The sequence below is a fragment of the Linepithema humile genome, chromosome 1 (assembly GCF_040581485.1).
Source record: "Linepithema humile isolate Giens D197 chromosome 1, Lhum_UNIL_v1.0, whole genome shotgun sequence".
NCBI classification, from domain to species: Eukaryota; Metazoa; Arthropoda; class Insecta; order Hymenoptera; family Formicidae; genus Linepithema; species Linepithema humile.
In genome coordinates, this window is record NC_090128.1 from 30,609,342 (window position 1) to 30,631,906 (window position 22,565).

General features: G+C 33.0%; 2 protein-coding genes across 4 annotated transcripts; one reads left to right on the forward strand and one right to left on the reverse strand.

Moving 5' to 3' along the window:
- Positions 1-2,983: 2,983 nt before the first annotated feature.
- LOC105669220 (uncharacterized) lies at positions 2,984-10,541 on the reverse strand. Of its 3 annotated transcripts, XM_067352866.1 has the most exons (12): positions 9,873-10,533; positions 8,929-9,030; positions 6,067-8,625; positions 5,735-5,856; positions 5,242-5,665; positions 5,065-5,155; positions 4,786-4,988; positions 4,471-4,638; positions 4,234-4,378; positions 3,727-3,836; positions 3,537-3,613; positions 2,984-3,464 (listed from the first exon to the last, which is right to left on the reverse strand). In XM_067352866.1, the coding sequence occupies exons 7-12, from the start codon at positions 4,879-4,881 to the stop codon at positions 3,449-3,451; spliced, it is 612 nt and encodes a 203-aa protein (XP_067208967.1). In that variant the 5' UTR covers positions 4,882-4,988; positions 5,065-5,155; positions 5,242-5,665; positions 5,735-5,856; positions 6,067-8,625; positions 8,929-9,030; positions 9,873-10,533; the 3' UTR covers positions 2,984-3,448. The 3 variants fall into 3 exon arrangements, with proteins under 3 accessions (XP_067208967.1, XP_067208966.1, XP_067208960.1); XM_067352865.1 differs by lacking the exon at positions 3,537-3,613 and having other exon boundaries at positions 6,067-6,092; positions 9,873-10,541; XM_067352859.1 differs by lacking the exon at positions 3,537-3,613 and having other exon boundaries at positions 9,873-10,541.
- Positions 10,542-11,648: 1,107 nt separating this feature from the next.
- LOC137000853 (fatty acid synthase-like) lies at positions 11,649-21,343 on the forward strand. The gene is made up of 19 exons (XM_067358403.1): positions 11,649-11,817; positions 11,999-12,249; positions 12,428-12,653; positions 12,792-13,210; positions 13,448-13,741; positions 13,810-14,017; positions 14,089-14,249; positions 14,335-14,652; positions 14,737-15,212; positions 15,299-15,603; positions 15,717-16,121; positions 16,278-17,302; positions 17,379-17,623; positions 17,998-18,691; positions 18,802-19,633; positions 19,796-20,250; positions 20,435-20,692; positions 20,765-21,022; positions 21,092-21,343. The coding sequence occupies exons 1-19, from the start codon at positions 11,649-11,651 to the stop codon at positions 21,221-21,223; spliced, it is 7,131 nt and encodes a 2,376-aa protein (XP_067214504.1). The 3' UTR covers positions 21,224-21,343.
- Positions 21,344-22,565: the final 1,222 nt, after the last annotated feature.

Below are 22,565 nucleotides of genomic sequence, written 5' to 3' on the forward strand. Positions count from 1 at the left end.
CTTGCACTAGCGGGAAAACGGGATTGTGTGCGTGTGACGAGCACGCGGTGGCCGCACACACGTATTAACGACGAATTAGCGACGAAGTGTGTCCCGCGACGAATATAGCCATGTCGGATCCTAACGTTCTCAGTGTGCTACAGCTGAAAAAACTTTTGAAGGCTCGTGGATCGTCGGCCTCAGGATCAAAAACAAAGCTCATCGCTTGTTTAATCGAAGCGGATCCGTCGGGCGAGTGGATGCGAGAAAGTAACGATGATGATGATCGCGATGACGATTGTGCTGGTGGAGACGTCTGTCGCGAAGATCGTATAAATCGACGAGAATTAGAGATCTGCAGGCGCGAAAGAGAAATTGCCGAACGCGAATTGGAACTTGCTCGCCGCGAAATCGCTTCACTGCGAGAGAATCAGGATGCGAATCGTGCGTGTCGGAGAGAAACACTTGTGGGCAACAGCAACGACAATGGCGCGATAATACCGCCGCATTCGCGAATAAATTTAACGACGATTGCGGATCTATTAGCAAATTTTGATGGTAGCCCTAGCAATTTCGATACGTGGGAAAGAATAGCGAAATTTTTAAAGACGACTTATCGATTGGAAGACGATCAAGCGAAAATTTTAGTCGGAATGAGACTGAAAGGAAAGGCTCTTGAATGGTTACATTCGAAACCCGAGCTCATCAATACGAATTTCGATATTTTAATCGAGAGACTAAGGGCAATGTTCGGTCAGCGACGGGATAATGATTCGAAAGACGTTTGAGGCGCGTGGTTGCAGAAGAAACGAGACGTTTCGCGAGTATGTGCACGAAAAAATGATCATGGGCAATTGTGTACCGATTGAAAGTAACGATATAATAGATTATATTATAGAGGGTATTCCCGGGGTTACATTACGTAACCAGGCACGTTTGCAACGGTTTGGCAAAGTAGAATCTCTGTTGGAAGCATTCGAGACAATATCGTTACGAGATTATCACACGAGTTCGAGTCGACCGGATAGACGGGGCAGCGGACAGACATCGAGCAAGCGAGACGGCAGGACGAGTCCAAGCGAGAGAAAAAATGACAACACCAGCAGCAGTGAAAGAAGGAAAACAGTGACCGATGTCAAACGATGTTTTAACTACGGTGCGCGCGATCATATTAGCGCTAATTGTCCGTCGAAAAATCGATTCATTAAATGTTTTAAATGCGGAGAATTCGGACAAATTGCATCAAAGTGTTCGGGAAAAAATGACGTTCCTACTTCTTACCTTGTGACGCTTTCATCGCATAGGAAACATACGAAAGACATTGCGATAAACGGGAAGAAAATCAAAGCGCTTATTGACACGGGCAGCGATATCTCCTTGATGCGTGCGGACGAATACATTAAATTAGGTTTACTTCGACTGCGGGCGATTGGAATTCGTTTCTTAGGCGTAGGATCAAACGAAATAATAACGTTAGGCGAATTTCGCGCAAAACTTACAATCGATGGGCATTCTTATCCAATCCTTATTAGAGTCGTTTCAGACATAGTATTGCAGCAAAAGTTGGTAGTCGGCACTGATTTTTTGAATACGGTATAGGTCAACATTAAGCAGGGCGTAACAATGATTAAACCTATTTGTACTCAAATGGCAAGCGTAGATGATTCGCCGGATATCGTTCAAATCAATACATGCAAAACGAACATAGTAGATGCATCTTATGTGCAAAATGCCGATCACAGACGCGCTGTTGTAACGGTAATTGACGAATACAGATCGAATCAAGTATTAGAGACCGATATAAAGATGCCGATTATTTTAGAAGATGGCAAACCTGTGTATCAGCGAGCGAAGCGTTTATCATCGTCGGAAAGAAATATTGTAAATAGTCAGATCGATGAATGTGAAGATAGATTGACGGCTCGCCTGAAAAGAGCACAATCCGGAGACGAAGACATAAAGAGAATGTTGGATGCGTTAAAACAAGGACAGTCGAGTGATAATATCTTGCGAGACGGACTGTTATATATAAAGAAGTAGATAACGATGTACGACTTGTTCCTAAGTCGAGGCAAGCGCAGAATGACCGAGACGGATTGCGCATGCAAGCGCAGGATGACCGAGACGGATTGCAGATGCAAGCAAGAGGAAATATCGAAAAGATTCAGCGCGAAAATGAAAAGCACTACGATAAACGAAGAAAAAAGACATTCTGTCATCGTGAGAGCGATCTCGTCGCAAGTAAGCGGACGCAACAAAATCCAGGTCTCAAGTTGGCGCCTGAATATCTTGGACCGTACTCTCTAAAAGTGAATCAGTGTATTATCACTGGGAAACAGTCGATAGTCACTTATTATAATAGTTATAAGTATAGCACTGTAAATCAGTAAAATATCACTGAAAGGAATAATTAATAATATTAACTGCTGAAATCAGTAATATTAAACTATTAGAAACAGTGATTTTCAACAATAAAATCAGTGATGTGAGCTATTCAAATCAGTGAATATCCCAGCAAAAATATTAATTAACACTAATAACCTTAATATTATAATTTTCTATTCAAGAATTTAACTGTAACGTAAAACATGTATATGTGTTGAGTTACTTTACACATTGTTAAGTAGAAAATTATAATATTAAGATTATTACTATTAGTTAGTGTTTGCTGGATGTTGGTGTGTGGTACAAAGGAAAAAAAATAATCGATTAATATTCAAACAAAAAAATTCTTATATTTGTTGATTTAATGTAATTTATATATTAACATAATTTTTATATATTAATTATATATAAAAAGTAATTCAAAGTAATCAAATAATATGTTTAGAGTTTCAAATAAATTGAAAATTAAAGACAAAATGTTTATAGAATAAAGCCAATTAACAACTAACACAAGAATATAAATGTAATAAGAATATATTATGCAATATATTATATAATGTAATATTAGAAATATGAGAGAGACACTCAAACATATTGCACTTTATCGGATAATGAAATAAATTTTATAAAATTACTAGAATGCAATCAAAAATAGAAAAACAAGTTTAGTTTCACGATACTTTAAATTAAGTATTATAAAAACATGTCAGCAAAATAAAGTTAATTTAAAATTAAACATGAGAATATTATACAATAGATATATTATGCAATATTATCTACTGTTATATTGCAAATATTAATATGAACAGAAGAAACCAAAGCATGTTGTACTTTATCGGATATTTTAAAGCAATAGTTTTCTAAGAAATTAAAAAAATAAATTAGTGTTTCTGGACACTTCACATCGAAAACATAATATGTTTTAAACAACAAATCAAGTGCCATAATAGGCGAGTTATTGTTCAAAGTTAGAGTGTGCGATTATCAGCCTGAATAAAATATTGTGTAGATTGTCCTTTGATTAAAATAATATAGGGCTGAATAGGACCTTTGGATTCACTTCTAAGTTTCTCAGTTTGGGCCTCTATGTTTGTTCCTTCCTGAAAAAAGGAGTTTCTTGTTAGCACAAGTATTAATATATAAGTTTATATGCACTAATCAAACTCACAAACCATATCTGTAGTAAAGAAGGATTTGGAAATGTTGCAGTATACATTTCACCATGTTCTCTTTTATCAATAATGTTCTTCTAAAATTAAATATCCAAATATTTAAATCATATATTTTAACAATCATATTTATTATATTGATTATTATCAGTCTATACTAAGAAATTTAAAAAATAAGATAAAACATGTTTACCCCTTTTGATAAATTTTCCTTGCTTGCTCCTTTTCTTTTTCTTTTTCCTTTCCTAACAGCATTTGATACAGGAAGTAAATCTGCCAGAAGAGTTATGGCACGAAGAGTATCTGAATATATAAAAAATTATATATAATTGAAAAAATGAATATATAATTATTATTAATTAAATTGTAATAATAATAATAATAATAATTAAAATAAATATATAATTAATATTTTATTGTTTAATTTCTATTAAAAATTATAAAAAAATTAAAATTAAAAAAGAAAACAGGATTTTCAATTACAGCAGGACTCGGCACGTGTTGTATTTCAATCGATTTTCAGCTTGGTTTATACTTAGCGTTATTCCTTTTATCTCTATCCACGCGCAATCTATATGTCGATTGACACTCGGAATATACGCGGATTAATGAAGTAAGAAAAATGGTATTAGGCAAAATCAAACTATAAGAAAATGGCCACACGTATCGAGTCTTGAGTTATAATGAAATATAAATTTACCATCTTGAATAAAAGCTGATTTTTTAAATAAGTCTGGTCTTGCTGTACTGCAATATATAAGGATTCTTTGTACATAAAAAGGGGCAAATCTTGCTAAGAATTTATCAGAAGCTCCTTTATATAACCTTTCAAATTCCTCATCAAACTGCAAAAATATAAATACATTTTTGTAAAATAATTAAAATATCTTTTTCAATATACAACTAAGCTGTAAAGATAAAGCATTATGTTATTTACCATCTCCCCAGAATAATCAGTTAATCGAGGAAATTCATCACATATTTCATCTATTGAAACGGCATTTTCCATAATCCATTTTCTTCGGTTATTCATTGTAATACTCATACATTCGGATATAGAAGACTTATTGGCATTTGACGGCATTTTAAATTTTATCCATAAAATCTAATGAAAATGTCATAATAGAATTAATGTCTTTTGTACAATGTAATTTTTATTTCTCAATAACATATTAAAAATTATTATAATATATAAAAAAGTTACATAATAATTTGATAAAAAAAATTAAATTTTTTATTTGTTGCTACATACCTTTTCTTTATACAAATTTTCAGGAAGTAAACCATTATGTTCCTCATCTGAATTTTCTTCAGAAAACAATATTTTATTTACATTTCGTCTTTTCATTGCTGCCTGAATATATTTTTTCTTGGTAGGTGAAATATATGTTTTCTCATCGTCCAAAGACGATATTCAATGAAGCCTCTCTTTATAACTGAATCATAATAAAGTTCCTTAAAATTGTAAAAAAACAATGATTAATTCATTTTAATTAAATATTTAAAAAAAAACATTTTGATAATTTCTTACATGTCCTTTTTTTGCTTCATAGTCTCGTAATTTTGGAAATTTTTTTACGATATTTTCAGCGAGGGCTATTTTAGCTTCTTCAGGTGGATAACTAAAATACAATAATTATAGAACAATTGCGTAAAGATGCAAATTTAAATACAAATTATAATAAAAATTCCTCAGAAATCAACTTACTAATTATCTCCATGAACTTTTACTAACTCGGATGTTAAAATCCTCACGAGGCTTCGTCTATCATCTTCTGTGAATATGCCATTTATGGCTTTCAAAATGTTAGTACCTTGAGGATGCTTCAAAAGAGTCTCATGAATTGTTTTGAAACGTTGAATTAAAATATATAATTTTTTATTAGTATATTCTACACTCCTTTTCTTGTTACAAAAACATAATTGCTTTTACCGAAAAATTATTTTTGGATATTAGATTCCTTATTTTTACTAGAAATAGCTGATATAGATGAAGAAGCATTACTACTGGAAGATGGACTTTCAACATTCATTTTTATAGAAGTTCCTAATTCCATAGGCAAATCTGAAGAGAATATTATTTCTCCATTTTCTGCTACTTCATATGTTCCATCTACTTGAGATGGTTGTATCTGCTTATAAAATTATAAAAAAATTAAGATAGTAATAAAATATATACGAATAATTATAAAAAACATTACCTGAGAAGAAGAACAATCTTGGAGAAATTAAAAAATTTTTTTTACTGGACCCATCTTCAATCCCATACTTTTTAAATCATTTTCATTAAGTAAAAGAAAAGAAGAACCTTCGATTTTTTCATCTAAAAATTTATAAAAATTTATTTATATTAATAAAAAATATAAATTATTAATAAAAACGCAATAAGAGCAATTTAGAATATATAGAGAGAGATTAGACATAAAAAATTATATTATTCATAAATATTTTTTATACAAAATATTTACAAACTATTCATACATAAAGATCAGTATATAATATAATAAAATTTATATCTAATAAATGTACTTACAAGTAATAAAGAATGTCTTACATTTTCTGTAGTGACGAAATGCAAAGAAAAAATACATTAGTTATAATATATGGCGTAGACTAATGTAAGAGCGATTAGATGCTGGTTCAGACCAAATAGAAAATGGTTTATAATGCCCAAGATTAAGACAATTTATGAAAAGATACGAAACTTCATCCATTTCCAAATCAATATGATAGGCATTAAAATCAGTATCAAATAAATGAGTTTTACATAAAGTGGTAAAAAAATATACTTCATTCTTTTCTAATATTAATATTTCATCTATACGGCCAAAAAGTGGTAGATTATCTTCTCTTTTCTTATCAACTTCAAGGCATACTAATAAATTAAGTTTAAACTCAACACCATTAACTTTTACAGCATTAGTGTTAAATACAGAGTCGTCATCAATATATCCTAGAGTATGTAAATATATACGGCTTTTGCAATCTTGCACATTAACCGTTTCTCCACTATATGTTTCAACTCGAAAAATTGTTGCATCTCTTCTTCCCCATCGATTACTTTCAGAGCACTGAGCAATTCTTATTAATGTTTTAGGTGGATTTTTAAAATTGTTAACAACTTGAGCTCTTACTTTGATTTCGTTATGTTTAGCTTCATAACGCATACAGTTATACAACTGAAGAGGTCCTGACCACAAGATACAACGTGGATAATGCATTAAATGATGGAATTTATTGATCATATTTACAGTAGGAAACAATTTCTTAAATTTCTGTAGAAAATCAGTGATAAAAGCTTTCAAATAAGATATGAGAGAAACTGCAACTTTTGGTGCAAATACTATTTCCATAATTCTTAGCAAAAGAAGAATTAGTTGCAAATGCTCATCTGTTTTTGGAACCAAATCAGAAATTAAAAAAGGAAAAGCACGAAGAAGACACCATATTTGCATAGCTTTTTGATTTAAAGTATTCCCCTTTTGATTCAATATTCTTTTATTAAAATTTGCTGAAGGCTTGTTTTTTCTTTCTACAAAGCCATATTGAAATGATATTAATCTATCATTGAAATCTTCTATTTTAAAAAATTTTAATTCTATAACATAATGAACTAAAACTAACTTTAATATCATTGGTCCAATACCACAAAGTATATCGTGCATTGGATCGAAAATATTATTTCTACATATATGGAAAAAAACGAGATGAATGCAAACAACATTCTCCATGCATTCCCGTTAAAGTTTTAACATTATTATTATAATTAGCATTCTGTAATAAATTTAAGTGCTCGTTGTAAATTTCTACAGTCCTTTGTTGTTTCATTTCTATATTTCCGTTATGTAAATCCTCTCTATTATAAAGGCACATTCGACAAAATAAATTAGAGGATGGACTCAGGAAATTGAATACTTCATGTACAGCCAATCCATCTCCACAAAATGCAGCTAATGATGCACGCAAAATATATTTTTTTTCTTCTAAAAATATAGGAACTCCTTCATCACTTTCCAATTTTGCAAGATCTTTAAGAAAAGGACTCAATATCTTCTTCATTGTATATTTTTTTATGTCAACATGACAACAAAGAAGCAGGACATGAATGCTACTAAGCTCAGAATTCATATGAAATGGAAGATTTTGTATAGTATAATAGAAAGCTCCTAATTTATGAATGCATGTTTTTGAGCCTAGTGGATTAGTGATTTCTAGTTCATCATAATATAATTGAAGTCTAATTGCATGCTTGTATTTTTGAAAAAAAGTGTGATTTTTGAAGTGCTGTCCATCAATAAAGGAAGCAAGAATATCATTATTTGATTCTCTTTCTGCTTCTATTGCATCGCGTATTTCTTTGTTTCTAAGTACCATTGACAAAGAATCAATAATAGGAACATATTGGCAAGTTTCTACAGTTTTTTTTGGTATGAAAGTGCCTGTTTTTCTATCCATTATATTATTAATACGTGTACCCAAAGGTATTTCTTGAGGTTCAATATATTCTGTACTAGATTTTAAAGCTTCCATTTGTTGTTCAACAGTTCTCAATCCTTCGAAAGATTTACTTATTTCAAAAGAATCTAACAAATCACTAACATCAGAATCATCAAGAATTTGTCTAGATTTTATAAATTGTTTAACTTTACTTTGTAATGATTTACATAAATATTTGTAATTTCTGCATATTCATCAAGAATTTCATTTATAATGCTTCCAGTTGCAGTTCCTTTTGAATGAAGCCTAATTATCATTCTTATTATAGAGTCTCTTAAATTAAAATTATCAGAAAATTGTAGGACCTCTTCATTTTTTTTTTCAATATATTTGTCAGTATTATTTATATTATTTTGATCAATAATCATATCATCATCAGATAAAAAAATAGAATCTGTACTTGTAATTGAAAAATCACAATCATTCTTTTCTTTAGAAAAATGATTTTTTCGAATATGCTGCCTTAAAGAGAAGAAATTATGAAATCTCCTACAACATTTATTTTGACCGCATTCAAATCCACCTTTTTGTAATCCTCGTTTAATTGTTAGACCATGTTTTGTTTGAAAGTGTTGATTTAAACCGTCTAACCCTCCTATAACAACATTGGGCTTGTTCGTTTTAGCTGCACTGGGGCAGCTCTGGGTCTGCTCTAAACAAGATAATACAGGACAAACTATTTATCTGTTCTGTATTATCCTGTGTAGAGCAGACCCAGAGCAGCCCCAGTGTAGCTAAAACGAACAAGCCCATTATTACACATAAAGCAATTTAGCTTCATTATTTATTATTTATATTCAGATTATATTTTTAAATATCTGAAATATATATATAAAATGAGAGCACAATGTAAACTATATTTTAATTATAAAATATATTATAAACTGATGACACTTACCATTAAAAATATGTCGTGTTTCTGCATCTGTAAGTTCCTCAATTTTTTGTCCTAATTCGTGAACTGACATATCTTTCACTTGCTGCATTTTAATTTTCAAATCTAATAAAATAAAAAAATAGAAATTACAAATAAGAAGACAGATTTGACAGATTATAATTTCAATATAAAACACGTCATAAAATTAATTTTAACTAACTTAATAAATACAGATATATAATGTTATATGCTATTTATATCTGTATTTGAGAATTGTAGAAAAGTAGAGAAAATTTTTCCTAAAGAGACTTTATCATTAAAAAGGTTAGGAAAACAGATAATCTACAGAAAGGAAAATTTTTAATAATTCTTGTTTACTTTTTTGTCTTTGATCACTGAGTGTTTACATTTTAGAGGAAACCGCAAGACAATGCACGTCCAGACACGTTTGGACACGGTACATTTGTATAACTACTATAATTATTTACTACTAGCATTATTTTTATTTGTACAGTTTTTGTTAACTACAAATGAAAAAAAAAATATATATATATATATATATATATACAGGGTGATTCAAAATAACCTGATGTCCTTGCAATGCCATATTCTTGAGCGAATTCTGAGACAATTTTTCCTTTTACAAAATTTTGTCCGAAGCTTAGTTTTCGAGTTATAATTGAAAATAATTTGCTACTTACGAGTCCGATACAACGGACAAGCAGGGACGGTACAATGCGTCATGAGACGACAGTAAACACTTGACAGTCTCATTATACATTGCGCGTCCCTGCCTGCCCGTTGTATCGAACTTGTAAGTTGCTACCTATTTTCAATTATAACTCGAAAACTAAGCTTTGGACAAAATTTTGTAAAAAGAAAAATCGTCTCAGAATTCGCTCAAGAATATGGCATTGCAAGGACATCAAGTTATTTTGAATCACCCTGTATATATATGTACTTACCGCACTGCACAACGCATCCACGTGAACTGTGATCCTTGCATGCGTAGGTATACTTGTGTTAGCTCGTCTTTTGTTATGCACATGCGCGACACTGTATGGTATCGTAGCAGATACAAAATCAGCATTACCGATAGATAAAGTACTGATTTTACAGTGAAATTTTATTTTCACTGACCATAATCAGTGAGTTTTAAAATAAAGAAACAAAAAGTAGGTGTTTCTACTGAATATCAGTGAAATACTCACTGAATCTTAGTGAAATCCTATTTTACTGTTTCCATTAGTGATATTTTCACTGATTTACTTTTAGAGAGTACAAGACGTTAAAATGTTTGTTAAAATTTTGCGCGACGATCGACATCTGGTGCGTAAGGTCGGTAAGCACGAGAGACTATACCGGACCTCGTCAGCTGCGGGTTTTATGAAGCCATGGGTGGACGGCATCGACGCCGATCTGCCCGGCGACTCCGAAGACGAAGTGGGTGAACATTCAAAGTGAATGTTCAGTCAGGACGGCCGAATGTGGGAAAATAATGTTTCGCACATCGACGTACGTCGATCCGAGTCGTATTAGAGGCGAGTCGACGGTTTATGTTAGTCCGGCTATGTATATATTACTTAACGAAGTCAGCAATGTTTTTGAGGAGCGATGCTTTTGACCGACCATAACGTTTTGGGAAGAACGTCCGTGACTGTTGACGAGAGAACAACTGTAATCTTCCGTATCTTTTAATTTACTTTACTTCAATAAATCTACTTGTTTTAAATAAAATAAATTAGTTGATAACCAAACCAAGATTCCTACATATATGATCATATAAAATTACATATGTTATTAGATCTTTTCATAACTAATTATATATTTTTACATCTGACCATATTACACCATTTTTTCTCGGGTTTTTATAATTTCTACAATATAATGTGAATTTTAGTGGCACGAACACCTAGCAACGGTTCTTGCCTTTTCTTTCAGACTATCTGTACTTTGTTATTAAATTTTATTTTGCATATATCCATCGACCACATCGATCGTTTTCGCCAAATGTTAATATGAGTTCGTCGGCTACATCGATTGAATTTGCGGAATATATACGCATTTATTGTATTCTGAAGGTTAAACGCATTGAACTACGTTTATATTATTTAAATGTTTATTTAATGAGATATATTGTTTCTTACGGTAAAAAATTCACTTATTCTAAAACCAGTGTAGTTCTTTATTTAGAATTTTGTAATTTATTATGTAACTAGCTCATATAACTAAAAATTATAATAATTTTCTACTAGATATATACAATTGGTCTCAAAATTCTTATTTCCATATCATATTTTCGGGTCTCTCGGTGCAACAGATAGTAAAATAAATAAGAGAATTTACTATTACAGACCAATGATTGCAAATAATTTGAAACACATGGCATTAATGTTTCACGATTACGAACCATTAATTATTATTGAGATCAATCAATTGTTTTTTAAATAGTAAATTTATAATGTGCCTGCATAAGTAGTGATGAAATAATTAACATATGTCTTTTATATAAAAACAGGTGAAGTTTTAAGGTGAGCTATTAACTAGTGTTACGCCAGTCGCACAGGCAATCGCGTAAGTTGGGTTTCAGAATCTCACTTAAATATTACCATTAAAAATTAAGAAAAAAAAGTGTGTAAATGTAAAAACGTAAAATAAAGATCATTTAAAATATCTGCAAATTTGCTGATAGTGGGACTTTGTTAACCAGAAAAGTAAAACTTACTATCGTTGGATTTGACATGAACTCAAATAAAAAATCCACGGTCATTGATGTCGAATCTGAAGATGACATCGTTATTTCTGGCATCGCCGGTAGATTTCCTAAATCTGACAATATTAGCCAACTTCAAGAAAATTTATTTAACAGCGTGGATCTTGGATCAGATGAGGAACGACGATGGAATCATGGTAAAATCTTCTTCGGTCTATGAATAAAAAATTATATTAAAAATACTTCATAGAAACATATGTATAAAATTACTGTTCTATTTAAATTTTATTCATTGCCATAATTTTTTTTTTATTTAAACTTCTATATTAGTTGAAATGAAAATAACTGTTCACTTATTACATACGGTTTAATATGCAGGTCATCCAGATCTACCTCAACGTATGGGACTGATTAATAATTGTGAGAAGTTTGATGCAGATTATTTTGAAATTCCCTTCAACAAAGTCCATTCCATGGATCCTATGAGTAGGATGCTCATGGAGCATACGTATGAAGCTATCGTCGATGCAGGAATAAATCCGAAAGATTTATCTGGAACAAATACTGGAATTTTTATCGGAATGTGCATTTCGGAGTCGGAAAAGACTTGGTTTTTTGAAAAACCACAGGTACAAAAAACTACTTATCATTCAAGCAAGAATATTGCACAAGCTTATAGCATAAAAATTTAGAAAAATAACATTTTTATATCATATTGTAAAAAATTTACTTGTTTGTAAATCAGCTCCTACAATGCTGATACAATGAACATTTAAATTCTCTAAACTATTTATGTACACACATCAGGTAGCCGCAGCTTTCGAATGTTACAAGACTCTGAACGCAAATCGAATGTCTCACTGGTTAAATATAACAGGACCATCTTGCACTCTCGATTCCGCATGCAGCTCAAGTCTCTTCGCTTTAGAGTGCGCTTATAGAAGTATCCGGTCAGGGCAGTGTGACGCCGCCATTGTCGGCGGTGTTAATCTCTGCATGCATCCTTATATAGCATTGCAGTTTGCGCGACTTGGTATTATACTTATTGAAATATTAATTTAGAATATAGGAGATAATTGAAAGATATAAAAATTATTATAATCTAATTAATGTGGAATATATATAAATATACATCAAAATTAGATTTTGTAATATAATTTTACAATTTCAGGAATTTTAGCACCTGACGGATTCTGCAAACCTTTTACCAACGATGCAAACGGTTACATGCGTAGCGAGACAATCGGAGTCGCATTTTTACAAAAAGCAAAGGTGGCTAAGAGAATTTATGCAACCGTCGTCTATGCGAAAACTAATTGTGATGGATACAAGGAACAAGGCATTACTTTCCCGTCGAGCAAAATGCAGCAAACTTTACTGGAAGAGTTTTACAATGAATGCGGTATTTCACCGACTTGCTTAGGCTACATGGAGGCTCACGGCACCGGCACTTATGTTGGCGATCCAGAAGAAATCAATGCACTCGAGCAGGTTTTCTGCAAGAACAAGCAAACTCCTCTGTTAATCGGCTCTATCAAATCAAACTTGGGCCATTCTGAAGGTGCTAGTAGCATGTGTCAAATTGCTAAGGTAATAATAATTATTATATGCATTATAATAACGGTGCATTATAGTAACGGTCAACTTTTATGAACGTAGATTTGTGAAATTTTTATACTTTACAAACAAAAATTTCTATAACATTTTTTTCGCTGCTAAATCATTAATAGTATCATGATAAAAAGATAAAAAACATTTATCAATTAATAAATAATTTAATAAAAAGGTAAGAAGCAACAAGTTAGCATTTAATTAACTTTTCGTAAGGTGATAATTGCAATGGAAACTGGCTTAATCCCGCCAAATATAAACTTCACACAAATACGGAAAGGTGTTAAGGCTTTAGAAGATGGAAGCATACGCGTGGTGACCAACACAACACCGTGGATTTCTGAATTTATGGGTATCAATTCGTTTGGTTTTGGTGGGGCCAATTGCCACATCTTGATGCGAAGTAACACAAAGGATAAGATCAACAAAGGAGCTCCAAATGATAATCTACCCAGACTCGTTGTCCTGTCTGGACGTACCGAACAAGCAGTTGAATCATTTCTAAATGAGGTATATAAAAATTTTGCGGTTACACAGTCAATAAAAGCATACTTACACCGCAAAAATTTGTATGTTAGATCGAGAACCGGCCGATAGACGTTGAATATGTACGGCTATTGCATGATCTTTACGCTGACGAGATGAAAAATCATCCTTACAGAGGATACGTGATTGTCGAATCTAAAACGCCGATCAAAGCGGCAAAAGAAATACAATATTATTCAGGTGAGAGAAGACCGATTTGTTTTGTGTTCTCCGGAATTGGATCGCAATGGATTGGCATGGGTACGGATTTCTTTTTCAATATGTTAGAGAAGTGATTGCTTGCAATTAAACTCGAATTTACATGTTAACAGGTCAAGCGCTACTGCGATTCCCAGTATTTTCCAAAACCATAGAAAAATGCGATACGATTTTAAAAATGCATGGAATGTATATCATTGACATATTAACGAGTAAACATAAAGATACTTTTAACGACATATTGAATTCACTTGTGGGCATCACCGTAATGCAGGTAAATTGTTTTTACAAATTATATGTGCACAATTTCTGTAAATGTTTCTTGATAATAATAGAAAAAAATATTTTATTCTTTTTAGGTGGGATTAATCGATCTCTTAAGATCCGTAAATATCGTACCAGATTTTGTCGTTGGTCATTCAATTGGTGAACTCTGCTGCGCATATGCGACTGGTAATTTCACCCTTGAACAAGTGATTTTATCTTCGTATTACATAGGATTGGGATTGAAGGAAACGAAAAAAATTAACTGCGCGATGGTGAATATTGGTCTCAGTTATGAGAATGTGAAGAACATATGCCCACCAGATATCAAAATAATTTACAGCGACAGTCAAAATACTTGCTCCATAAGCGGTCTAAAAAAATCAGTAAAAACATTTACAAAACAATTAGAGGTACTTTAATTTTTCATTAAAATATTTTGTCGAATATACGTGTAATTAACTTAAACAAATTATACTTTTTATATAATTTTGCAGGCCAATAACGTATTTACTGAGGAAGTCAACTGCTGCGATATTCCTCTGCATACTCGTTATCTCCTCCCCGCAAAAGCCACGATTCTGGCTTACCTAAATCGAATAATACCGCAAACAATGACTCCCAATCAGATATGGCAAAGTTTATTTGACAACGCAAAATTGTCCTGCGCTGAATATTTCACGAATAATTTATCAAGTCCTGTATCTTTCGATAAAACTGCGCAATTGATTCCCAGAAACGCAGTGACTCTTGAAATCGCTCCAGATGCTATTCTTCAGAGTGTTACGAAAGAACTGTTCAACACAACCAGCATCACGTTACTTCAGCGTAATCACGAGGATAACGTCAAAGTATTTTTGCGAGGTCTAGGAAAAATGTACAACAATGGCTTGCAACCGCAATTAGCAAATCTATATCCGACCGTAAAATTTCCTGTTAGTCGTTCCACGCCGATGATCTCGCCGTCAATCAAGTATATCGAACACATTATTCATTTGGTAAACATAATAGAACACAAAATTATTTTCAGAGTAAGGAATTTTTATTTTCTATTTCCAGATGGAACCATTCCGAGGACTGGTACGTAACATGTCATAAAATGCAGACGAGACTCTCTAACGGAGAAAGGATGGTTGAAGTTGCGCTAAATGACGAAGATTACGAATATATGAGCGGTCATGTGATTGACGGAAGACAGTTATTGCCGGCTACTGGATATCTCATGCTAGTTTGGGAAACGATGGGTTTGCTAAAAAGTCTATCGTATACCGAGATGCCGATCGTATTTGAAAATGTCAAGTTCATTCGGGCAACGCACTTTCCGAAAGAAGGACCCGTGTATCTAACAATAATGGTGCAGAAAGGTAGATTTTATTTAAAAAATTTATTTTTCAATAAGCTATTTTATTTGCTGCATTAAGAATGACAATACTCAATTTATGTGATGAAGAGAAATATTCAAGATGATTTATTGCAGCAACTGGAAAGTTTGAAGTCATGGAAGGAGATAATGCCGTTGTCACTGGCACTGTGCGTGAACCGACAGATATTACCAAAGAAAAGTTACCGAGACAATTTTTAAATCAAGAGAACGACAATGAGGAGGAAGTAATGAACACAAAAGATATCTACAAGGAACTCAGATTACGCGGATATCAATACGCCGGCATATTTCGGGGTTTGAAGAGTTCGTCGACTACGGGAAAACAAGGGCACATAGCTTGGATGTACAATTGGGTAACATTTATGGATAATATGCTGCAAATGAAAATCCTCGGGATAGACACGAGGAGTCTTCACGTTCCCACGGAAATACAAAAGTTGGTAATCGATACAAAACTTCACATACAGCAAATACGGAACGCAGCAGCTAACGATTATCGTAAGTTTGTCGACTTATTTTCTTTCTAACAGCTTTTTAGTATTAATTTTTTTATGAAACTTTAAATATTGTGACTAATTTTCAAATAAAGAAATTTGTTTAACGTAAATGAAGTTTGAGTATAAAAAAATACAATATTTATAAATATCATTTTAGAGCTTCCTGTGCGTGCGTATAAAATCTTCGACGCGGTAGTTTCCGGCGGTGTGGAAATTCGCGGAATCAAAGCTACTTCCATAAGTCGTCGGAAGCTAGCGGGGGAGCCCGTTCTCGAGGAGTACAGATTCATAGCTCATCGCGACGGAGCCGAGGTTTCATGGCAGGAAGGCGTGATGCTGTCGACACATCTCGCTCTGGAATATCATCAAGTGATAAAAGTAAATATTATCGAGTTGATCGAAGATGATGACAAAGTAGAAGCAGATGAAATAGCATCACCATTGTTTATCGATATCTTGAATGATCTACCGTCGCTTCAACCAAACATTACTCTGGTAACCAAAACCGATCGCTTTGATTGCGTTACTCTTAATTCGAAAATCACAGTTTCGCAATCGAAGAAGTTGTCGAATGACGATAATGCGATATTAATCACAGGATACAATTTGTTCACGAAAAACAAGAACAAGACCTTAAAAAAAATTTTGCCGGTGTTAGAAAACAATGGATTCTTATTGACACGAGAACAGTCCTTCACGAAAGACGACATTGCGACTGCCGAAAAGTACAATTTAGCAGTAGTACTTGAGAAACGCACGCAGAAAGAGCACATTGTACTGTTAAAGAAGAGAGAACAGTCGACAAGGACAACTGAAGTTATTCACGTAAACAATTATGAGTTCTCTTGGTTAGAGCAACTAAAATCGATCTTGAACGCGGAGAACGAATCGAGAGACGCTGCGAAAATAATTTTAGTCAGCGACAAAGATTCGGAATGCGGCTTGTTGGGCCTCGTCAATTGCTTGAGGAGAGAACCAGGTGGCGAATCGATCAGAGGAGTGTTTATTCAAGACGAAACTGCACCGGAGTTTTCTTTGCACGAGTCATTATACGCGGAGCAACTCCGAATCGATCTTATCATAAATGTCTTGCGTCCGGGTAAAACATGGGGTTCATATAGACATCTTCCGTTATCGCCGCTGACACCGAAACTCGTGCACCACGCATTTGTCAATCAATTGGTATAAATGTTTCACAAATTAATAAAAAAAAGTTTTTCTTACAGTTCTATCATAATAAAAGATATTTCTCATTTAGGTGAGCGGTGATTTGAGTTCATTTCGCTGGATCGAGGGCCCGATTACACCGGATTATAAGGAGAATAATCTCGTTCACATAGCTTACTCGTCTATCAATTTCAAAGATGTAATGATAGCATCCGGCAAACTTGCAGGAGATGGTTTCAATTTAACTCGTGGACGTCTCGAGGATTGTATGGTGGGTATGGAATATGTCGGCGTCAATAATACTGGACAGAGAGTGATGGGAATTTGGGAAAACAGGTACGTTATTGTCACACAATCATTTAAAAGTATACTGTATATAAAAAAGATCGATGTACTTTGAAGTAAGTTTTTTTTTTATCAATTAACATATTGTGTTTGTATATATTGTATGTGCATGTGTGACAAAAAAATAAAAAATAATTAAAAAATTATTTATGTAAAAAAATTTGTATTTTAAATGTTGCAGACTTTGCAATGCAACTTGCAAAATTTTGTAAAGCCAAAGTACAAACGTAGAATTATTTTATTGGAGTGCATAAATTTTTTATAAACGATATTACTATATTTACTGTAAAACCTACAAGTTATCTTTTTTCTAGATAATCCTGTTTTTTTTAGATATAAAAAAATTTTAATTTTTTAATTCACAGATCTATATCAAATATGTGCACATCCGCCAAATACTTATGCTGGAATGTTCCCGACGAGTGGAGCATGGAAGACGCTGCAACGGTTCCGTGCGCTTACAGCACGTGCTGTTACGGATTAATCGTCAAGGCGAATATAAAAAAGAGCGACACGGTACTTATCCACTCCGGTACCGGTGCCGTGGGCCAAGCTGCGATTCATCTTGCGCATCAAAAAGGTTGCGAGATATTCACCACCGTTGGCACTCCGGAAAAGCGAAAGTTTATCAGAGACACGTTCCCGTTCATCCCAGAGAATCACATTGGAAATTCGCGCGACAACAGTTTTGAGCAAATGATATTTAATCAGACCAACGGCCGTGGCGTGGACATTGTATTGAACTCGCTCGCCGAAGAGAAACTCCAGACGTCCATCCGTTGCCTGGCGAAGGGCGGGCGTTTTCTGGAAATAGGCAAATACGATTTTATGGCCAATAATTCGTTGAACCTGTCAATGCTTTCGAAAGGAATTTCATTTTACAGCGTTATGTTGGATAATGTATACACAGGTCCGGAAAAACTACAAGAACGTTTGAACATGGTAGTGGCCATAAATCTTGCGAATAAAGCTATTCAACCGATTGCCAGAAAGATTTTCAAAAAGGATGAAGTGGAGGCTGCATTCAGATACATGGCAGCTGGAAAGCATATAGGAAAGGTAAATCAATTAAACTGGAATTAATTGTGGCTTAATTACGGATGATCAGTTAAGAATAAAACATAATACATGAAATAAAAACTGAGTTAACTGAATTAACGTACTTTTAGATAATCATAAAAATACACGAAGAAGATGAATCTATGAGCGCACCCATTCTTGCACTTCCACGTTATTACTGTCTATCGAACAAATCGTACATCATCTTAGGCGGCTTGGGTGGCTTCGGCTTAGAATTAGCCGACTGGCTGGTTGTTCGTGGCGCTCAGAATCTGGTGTTCATCTCACGCGCCGGAGTAAGAAACGGATATCAGCAGATGAAGATCGATCTGTGGAAATTTTACGGAGTAAAAGTGCTAATCATATCGAACGTCGATGTATCGGACGTCAAAGATTGCGAATATATGCTGAAATCGACAGAAAAACTGGCACCGGTGGACGCTATATTCAACCTGGCTGTAGTATTAAATGATAAAATTTGCCGGAATCAAACTGTAGAGACGTTTCAGGAGCCCTTCAAAGCGAAAGCTTGGGCCACGAAGAACTTGGATCATTTGACCAGAAAAATATGTCCTCAGCTTCGTCACTTTGTTGTGTTCTCTTCGGTATCTTGCGGCAGAGGAAATGCCGGACAGACCAATTACGGCATGGCAAATTCCATCATGGAGAGAATTTGCGAGAGACGAGTACAAGAGGGCCTGCATGGACTAGCGGTTCAATGGGGTGCGATCGGCGATGTCGGCCTCGTGGCTGATATGCAAGACAACGACAAAGAAATGGTTATCGGCGGCACTTTGCAGCAAAAGATAACTTCCTGCATCGCGAAACTCGAGGACTTTTTGTTACAAAAACAGCCTATAGTGGCGAGCATGGTTGTAGCCGAGAAGCGGTTGAACACTTTTGGCGCATCCAGTATTGTCGAAACTGTGGCCAATATTATGAGTAAGTTAATAACATTAAAAAAATTAGACTATTTAATTAATCAATTTATTTCAATTGGAATTTATTTGATAAAGAAGATCAATGTGTTTAATTAAATGTGATTAAAATATTTAATATAAACTAAATAATTAAAACTAAATATAAAAAACTAATTAAATATAGATCTGAAGGACATGAGTACCGTGGCTCACCACATGCCTTTGTCCGAGCTTGGAATGGACTCGATGATGGCCGTGGAAATTAAACAGACCTTGGAACGGGAGTATGAGATTTTTCTTTCCGCGCAGGATATTCGCAATCTCAATTTCGCTAAGCTCGCCAAAATATTTGAGAAAGATATGAAGAACGAGGAACTCACCGAGATAACAGGAATGAAATTACTCATTCGCATATCAGGCGATGATCAATTGATACCCGATGTTTGTATAAAGCTTTCGACGAAAAAAAGCACGACGGAAAGCGAAATATTCCTATTGCCAGGTATAGAGGGTTGTGCAAACGTCTTTGATTTGCTGGTGCCAAAAATCGAAGGTTCAGCGACGTGTTTGCAATACAACACGCATAACATCGGCACAGACTTAACATCAATAAAAGATATCACTAATTGCCTTTTAGAGGTAAATTCTTCACTTAATTAATAACTGGACTCCATAATGTAGAAAGAAGGAAACAGATTGTGATACAATAAAATACTGCATGCCAGAATACAATGATAACAAGATTACAGTTTAAGATATTTTTAATCCCATTTTTTTTTATGTTAAGTTTTTTTATACTTTACTGTTTTTTATGTGTTTCTAGCACATTTTGAGCAGAGAACAAAAATTGCCACAGAATTTTGTACTAGTCGGCTATTCGTATGGATCGATAATTGCTATTGAATTAGCGCAGAAGTTAGAAGAAATGAATCTCAAAGGCCGATTGATACTCATCGATGGAGCACCCGAGCATATAAAGGCAATGACTAATATAACTTGTCCTTTTACTGCGTTAGATGAATTCCAGAATAATGTTCTTTTGGGTATAATGGATTTGTTTCAACCAGCAGCTAGTGGAAAGGTATATATAGTCGTTGATGATGGTCTTAAATGATGGACTTTTCGGCAAAATTCACAAATCTAATCTTTTCAGTTTGTGTTGGAGTTGGACAAATGTACTAATACTAATTGGGACGAAAAGTTAGAAATTTTTTTGAAACATGTTTCTTCGGCTTATTCAGAAGTACTGATTGACAAAAGAAAAGCCTTGTGCACAACAATGTATAAGCATTTGATCGGTCTTCATGAATACGATGTGACACAAGTACCGAAAATCGAATCACCTATAATACTTCTGAAGCCCACGACATATTCGTTACTGTTTCCTCAAGAAGACTATGGCTTGCACAAGGTAATTAAAATATATAAAAAAATAATTTATACAGCAGAACAGTTATAATTAATATAAAGTTACTTGCAGATTACTAAAGGAAAAATAGAAATACACTATGTTGAAGGCACTCACATGACAATAATGGACAATGACAAAATCGTTGCTGCAATTAATGAAACAATTAATTCCATCGAACCTATTAAAAGCATGCAAATATAATGGGTAATAATAATATGACATTTGTTTAAAATATCCATACTAGACATAGAAGTTAATATGCAATTTAAAATATTATATGTATACACAATATATATACTATATATACATAAAATCTAAATACTACATTTAGTTTTATAGGATTTTATAAAGCACAACGTGTTTAATATTATTCTTTATTCTATTATTATTCTATTATTTTATTCTATTATTCTTTAAACTATGTATATGTTAAAAATAATATAAGCAGAAATTATTTGTTTCAAGTCACAAATAAAAATGTCATCTTTTTCCTAAAATTAACACAATTTTGTTTTTTCTTTTAATATATTGCTTCCATATAGTCTAAAGTATCGAATTTGTATATAACTATTGAATAAATAGTTTAATAAATAAAGTAAAAATTATTGCAGATATCAGCTTGATTGAATCGAATCAACGGTTTCACATTACTTTACTTACATATTTTTTGTCTAAAATATAAAGTAAAGCAGTATTTTATTTTTATAAGTCAAAGTTTTTCGAAGAGGAGGAGTTTTTTGCATTAGAAAGCGATGTAAAAATTTTAAAAAAGATTTAAATCTAAAAAATTTATAAATTTGAACAATTTAAAGTAGTTATACAAATTTTTTATGTTACGCAAATTTGTACAAATATGTGTACAAATATAAAGCTTGAAGTTTGATGTTTAAATTTGTTTTTTCAAATTTAATATTGCTTTATTGAGCAAAGACATCTTCGAGAAATATCCAATTGTAAAGATAAAACTTAAGATTATTTTTTAAAACAATCTCAACAGAATTGTTGTACAACTTTCTTCATAAACTTATAACTAGTCAAAGATCGACCATTCATAAGCATAACGTTGAAAATTTATACACAAATACACGAAAATAAATGCTTCTTTTTAATTATATTTTTTATGAATGGATTTTGTTAAGAATAATGTCATTCTATTGTTATGTTTTATGTTTTCTCTTACTCTAGATCCATTTTTGTTTTTCTCTCTAGTTATGCTGTCAGATATAGAGAAAGAAAACTGCGTGCAAGTATGTAAAAGTATTTTATAAGTTTGATTTAAATATACTTATTTTACTCAAGCACTATACATACAATTTGTTTAACTGCATCGTAAAGAAATAATCCTCATATATATTTAAGAAATTATAGGCCTAAAATTGCAATAATTAAGTGAGACAATTGGTTTTAAAGCAGGTTATATTTTTTTTTTGTATTATTGCTGGCTTGTTTTAAAAATGGCCCATAATAAAAATAACAGTTATAACATTGATCCATTAAGGCAGCGCTCGGAATTAGTTGCACATTTCGAGCCAATTTAAGAGAC

Bases quoted from the DNA above. Each gene is read 5' to 3' on its own strand.
- LOC105669220 (XM_067352865.1), bottom strand. From the start codon at position 4,881: ATGAAAAGACGAAATGTAAATAAAATATTGTTTTCTGAAGAAAATTCA. The intron at 3,837-4,233 runs GTAAATTTATAT...TTATATATTCAG, and splicing joins ATCAGCTTTTATTCAAGATG to ATACTCTTCGTGCCATAACT. The intron at 3,465-3,726 runs GTAAACATGTTT...TCCTTTTTTCAG, and splicing joins AGGAAAATTTATCAAAAGGG to GAAGGAACAAACATAGAGGC.
- LOC137000853 (XM_067358403.1), top strand. From the start codon at position 11,649: ATGAACTCAAATAAAAAATCCACGGTCATTGATGTCGAATCTGAAGAT. The intron at 14,250-14,334 runs GTAAATTGTTTT...TATTCTTTTTAG, and splicing joins TGGGCATCACCGTAATGCAG to GTGGGATTAATCGATCTCTT. The intron at 20,693-20,764 runs GTATATATAGTC...TAATCTTTTCAG, and splicing joins AACCAGCAGCTAGTGGAAAG to TTTGTGTTGGAGTTGGACAA.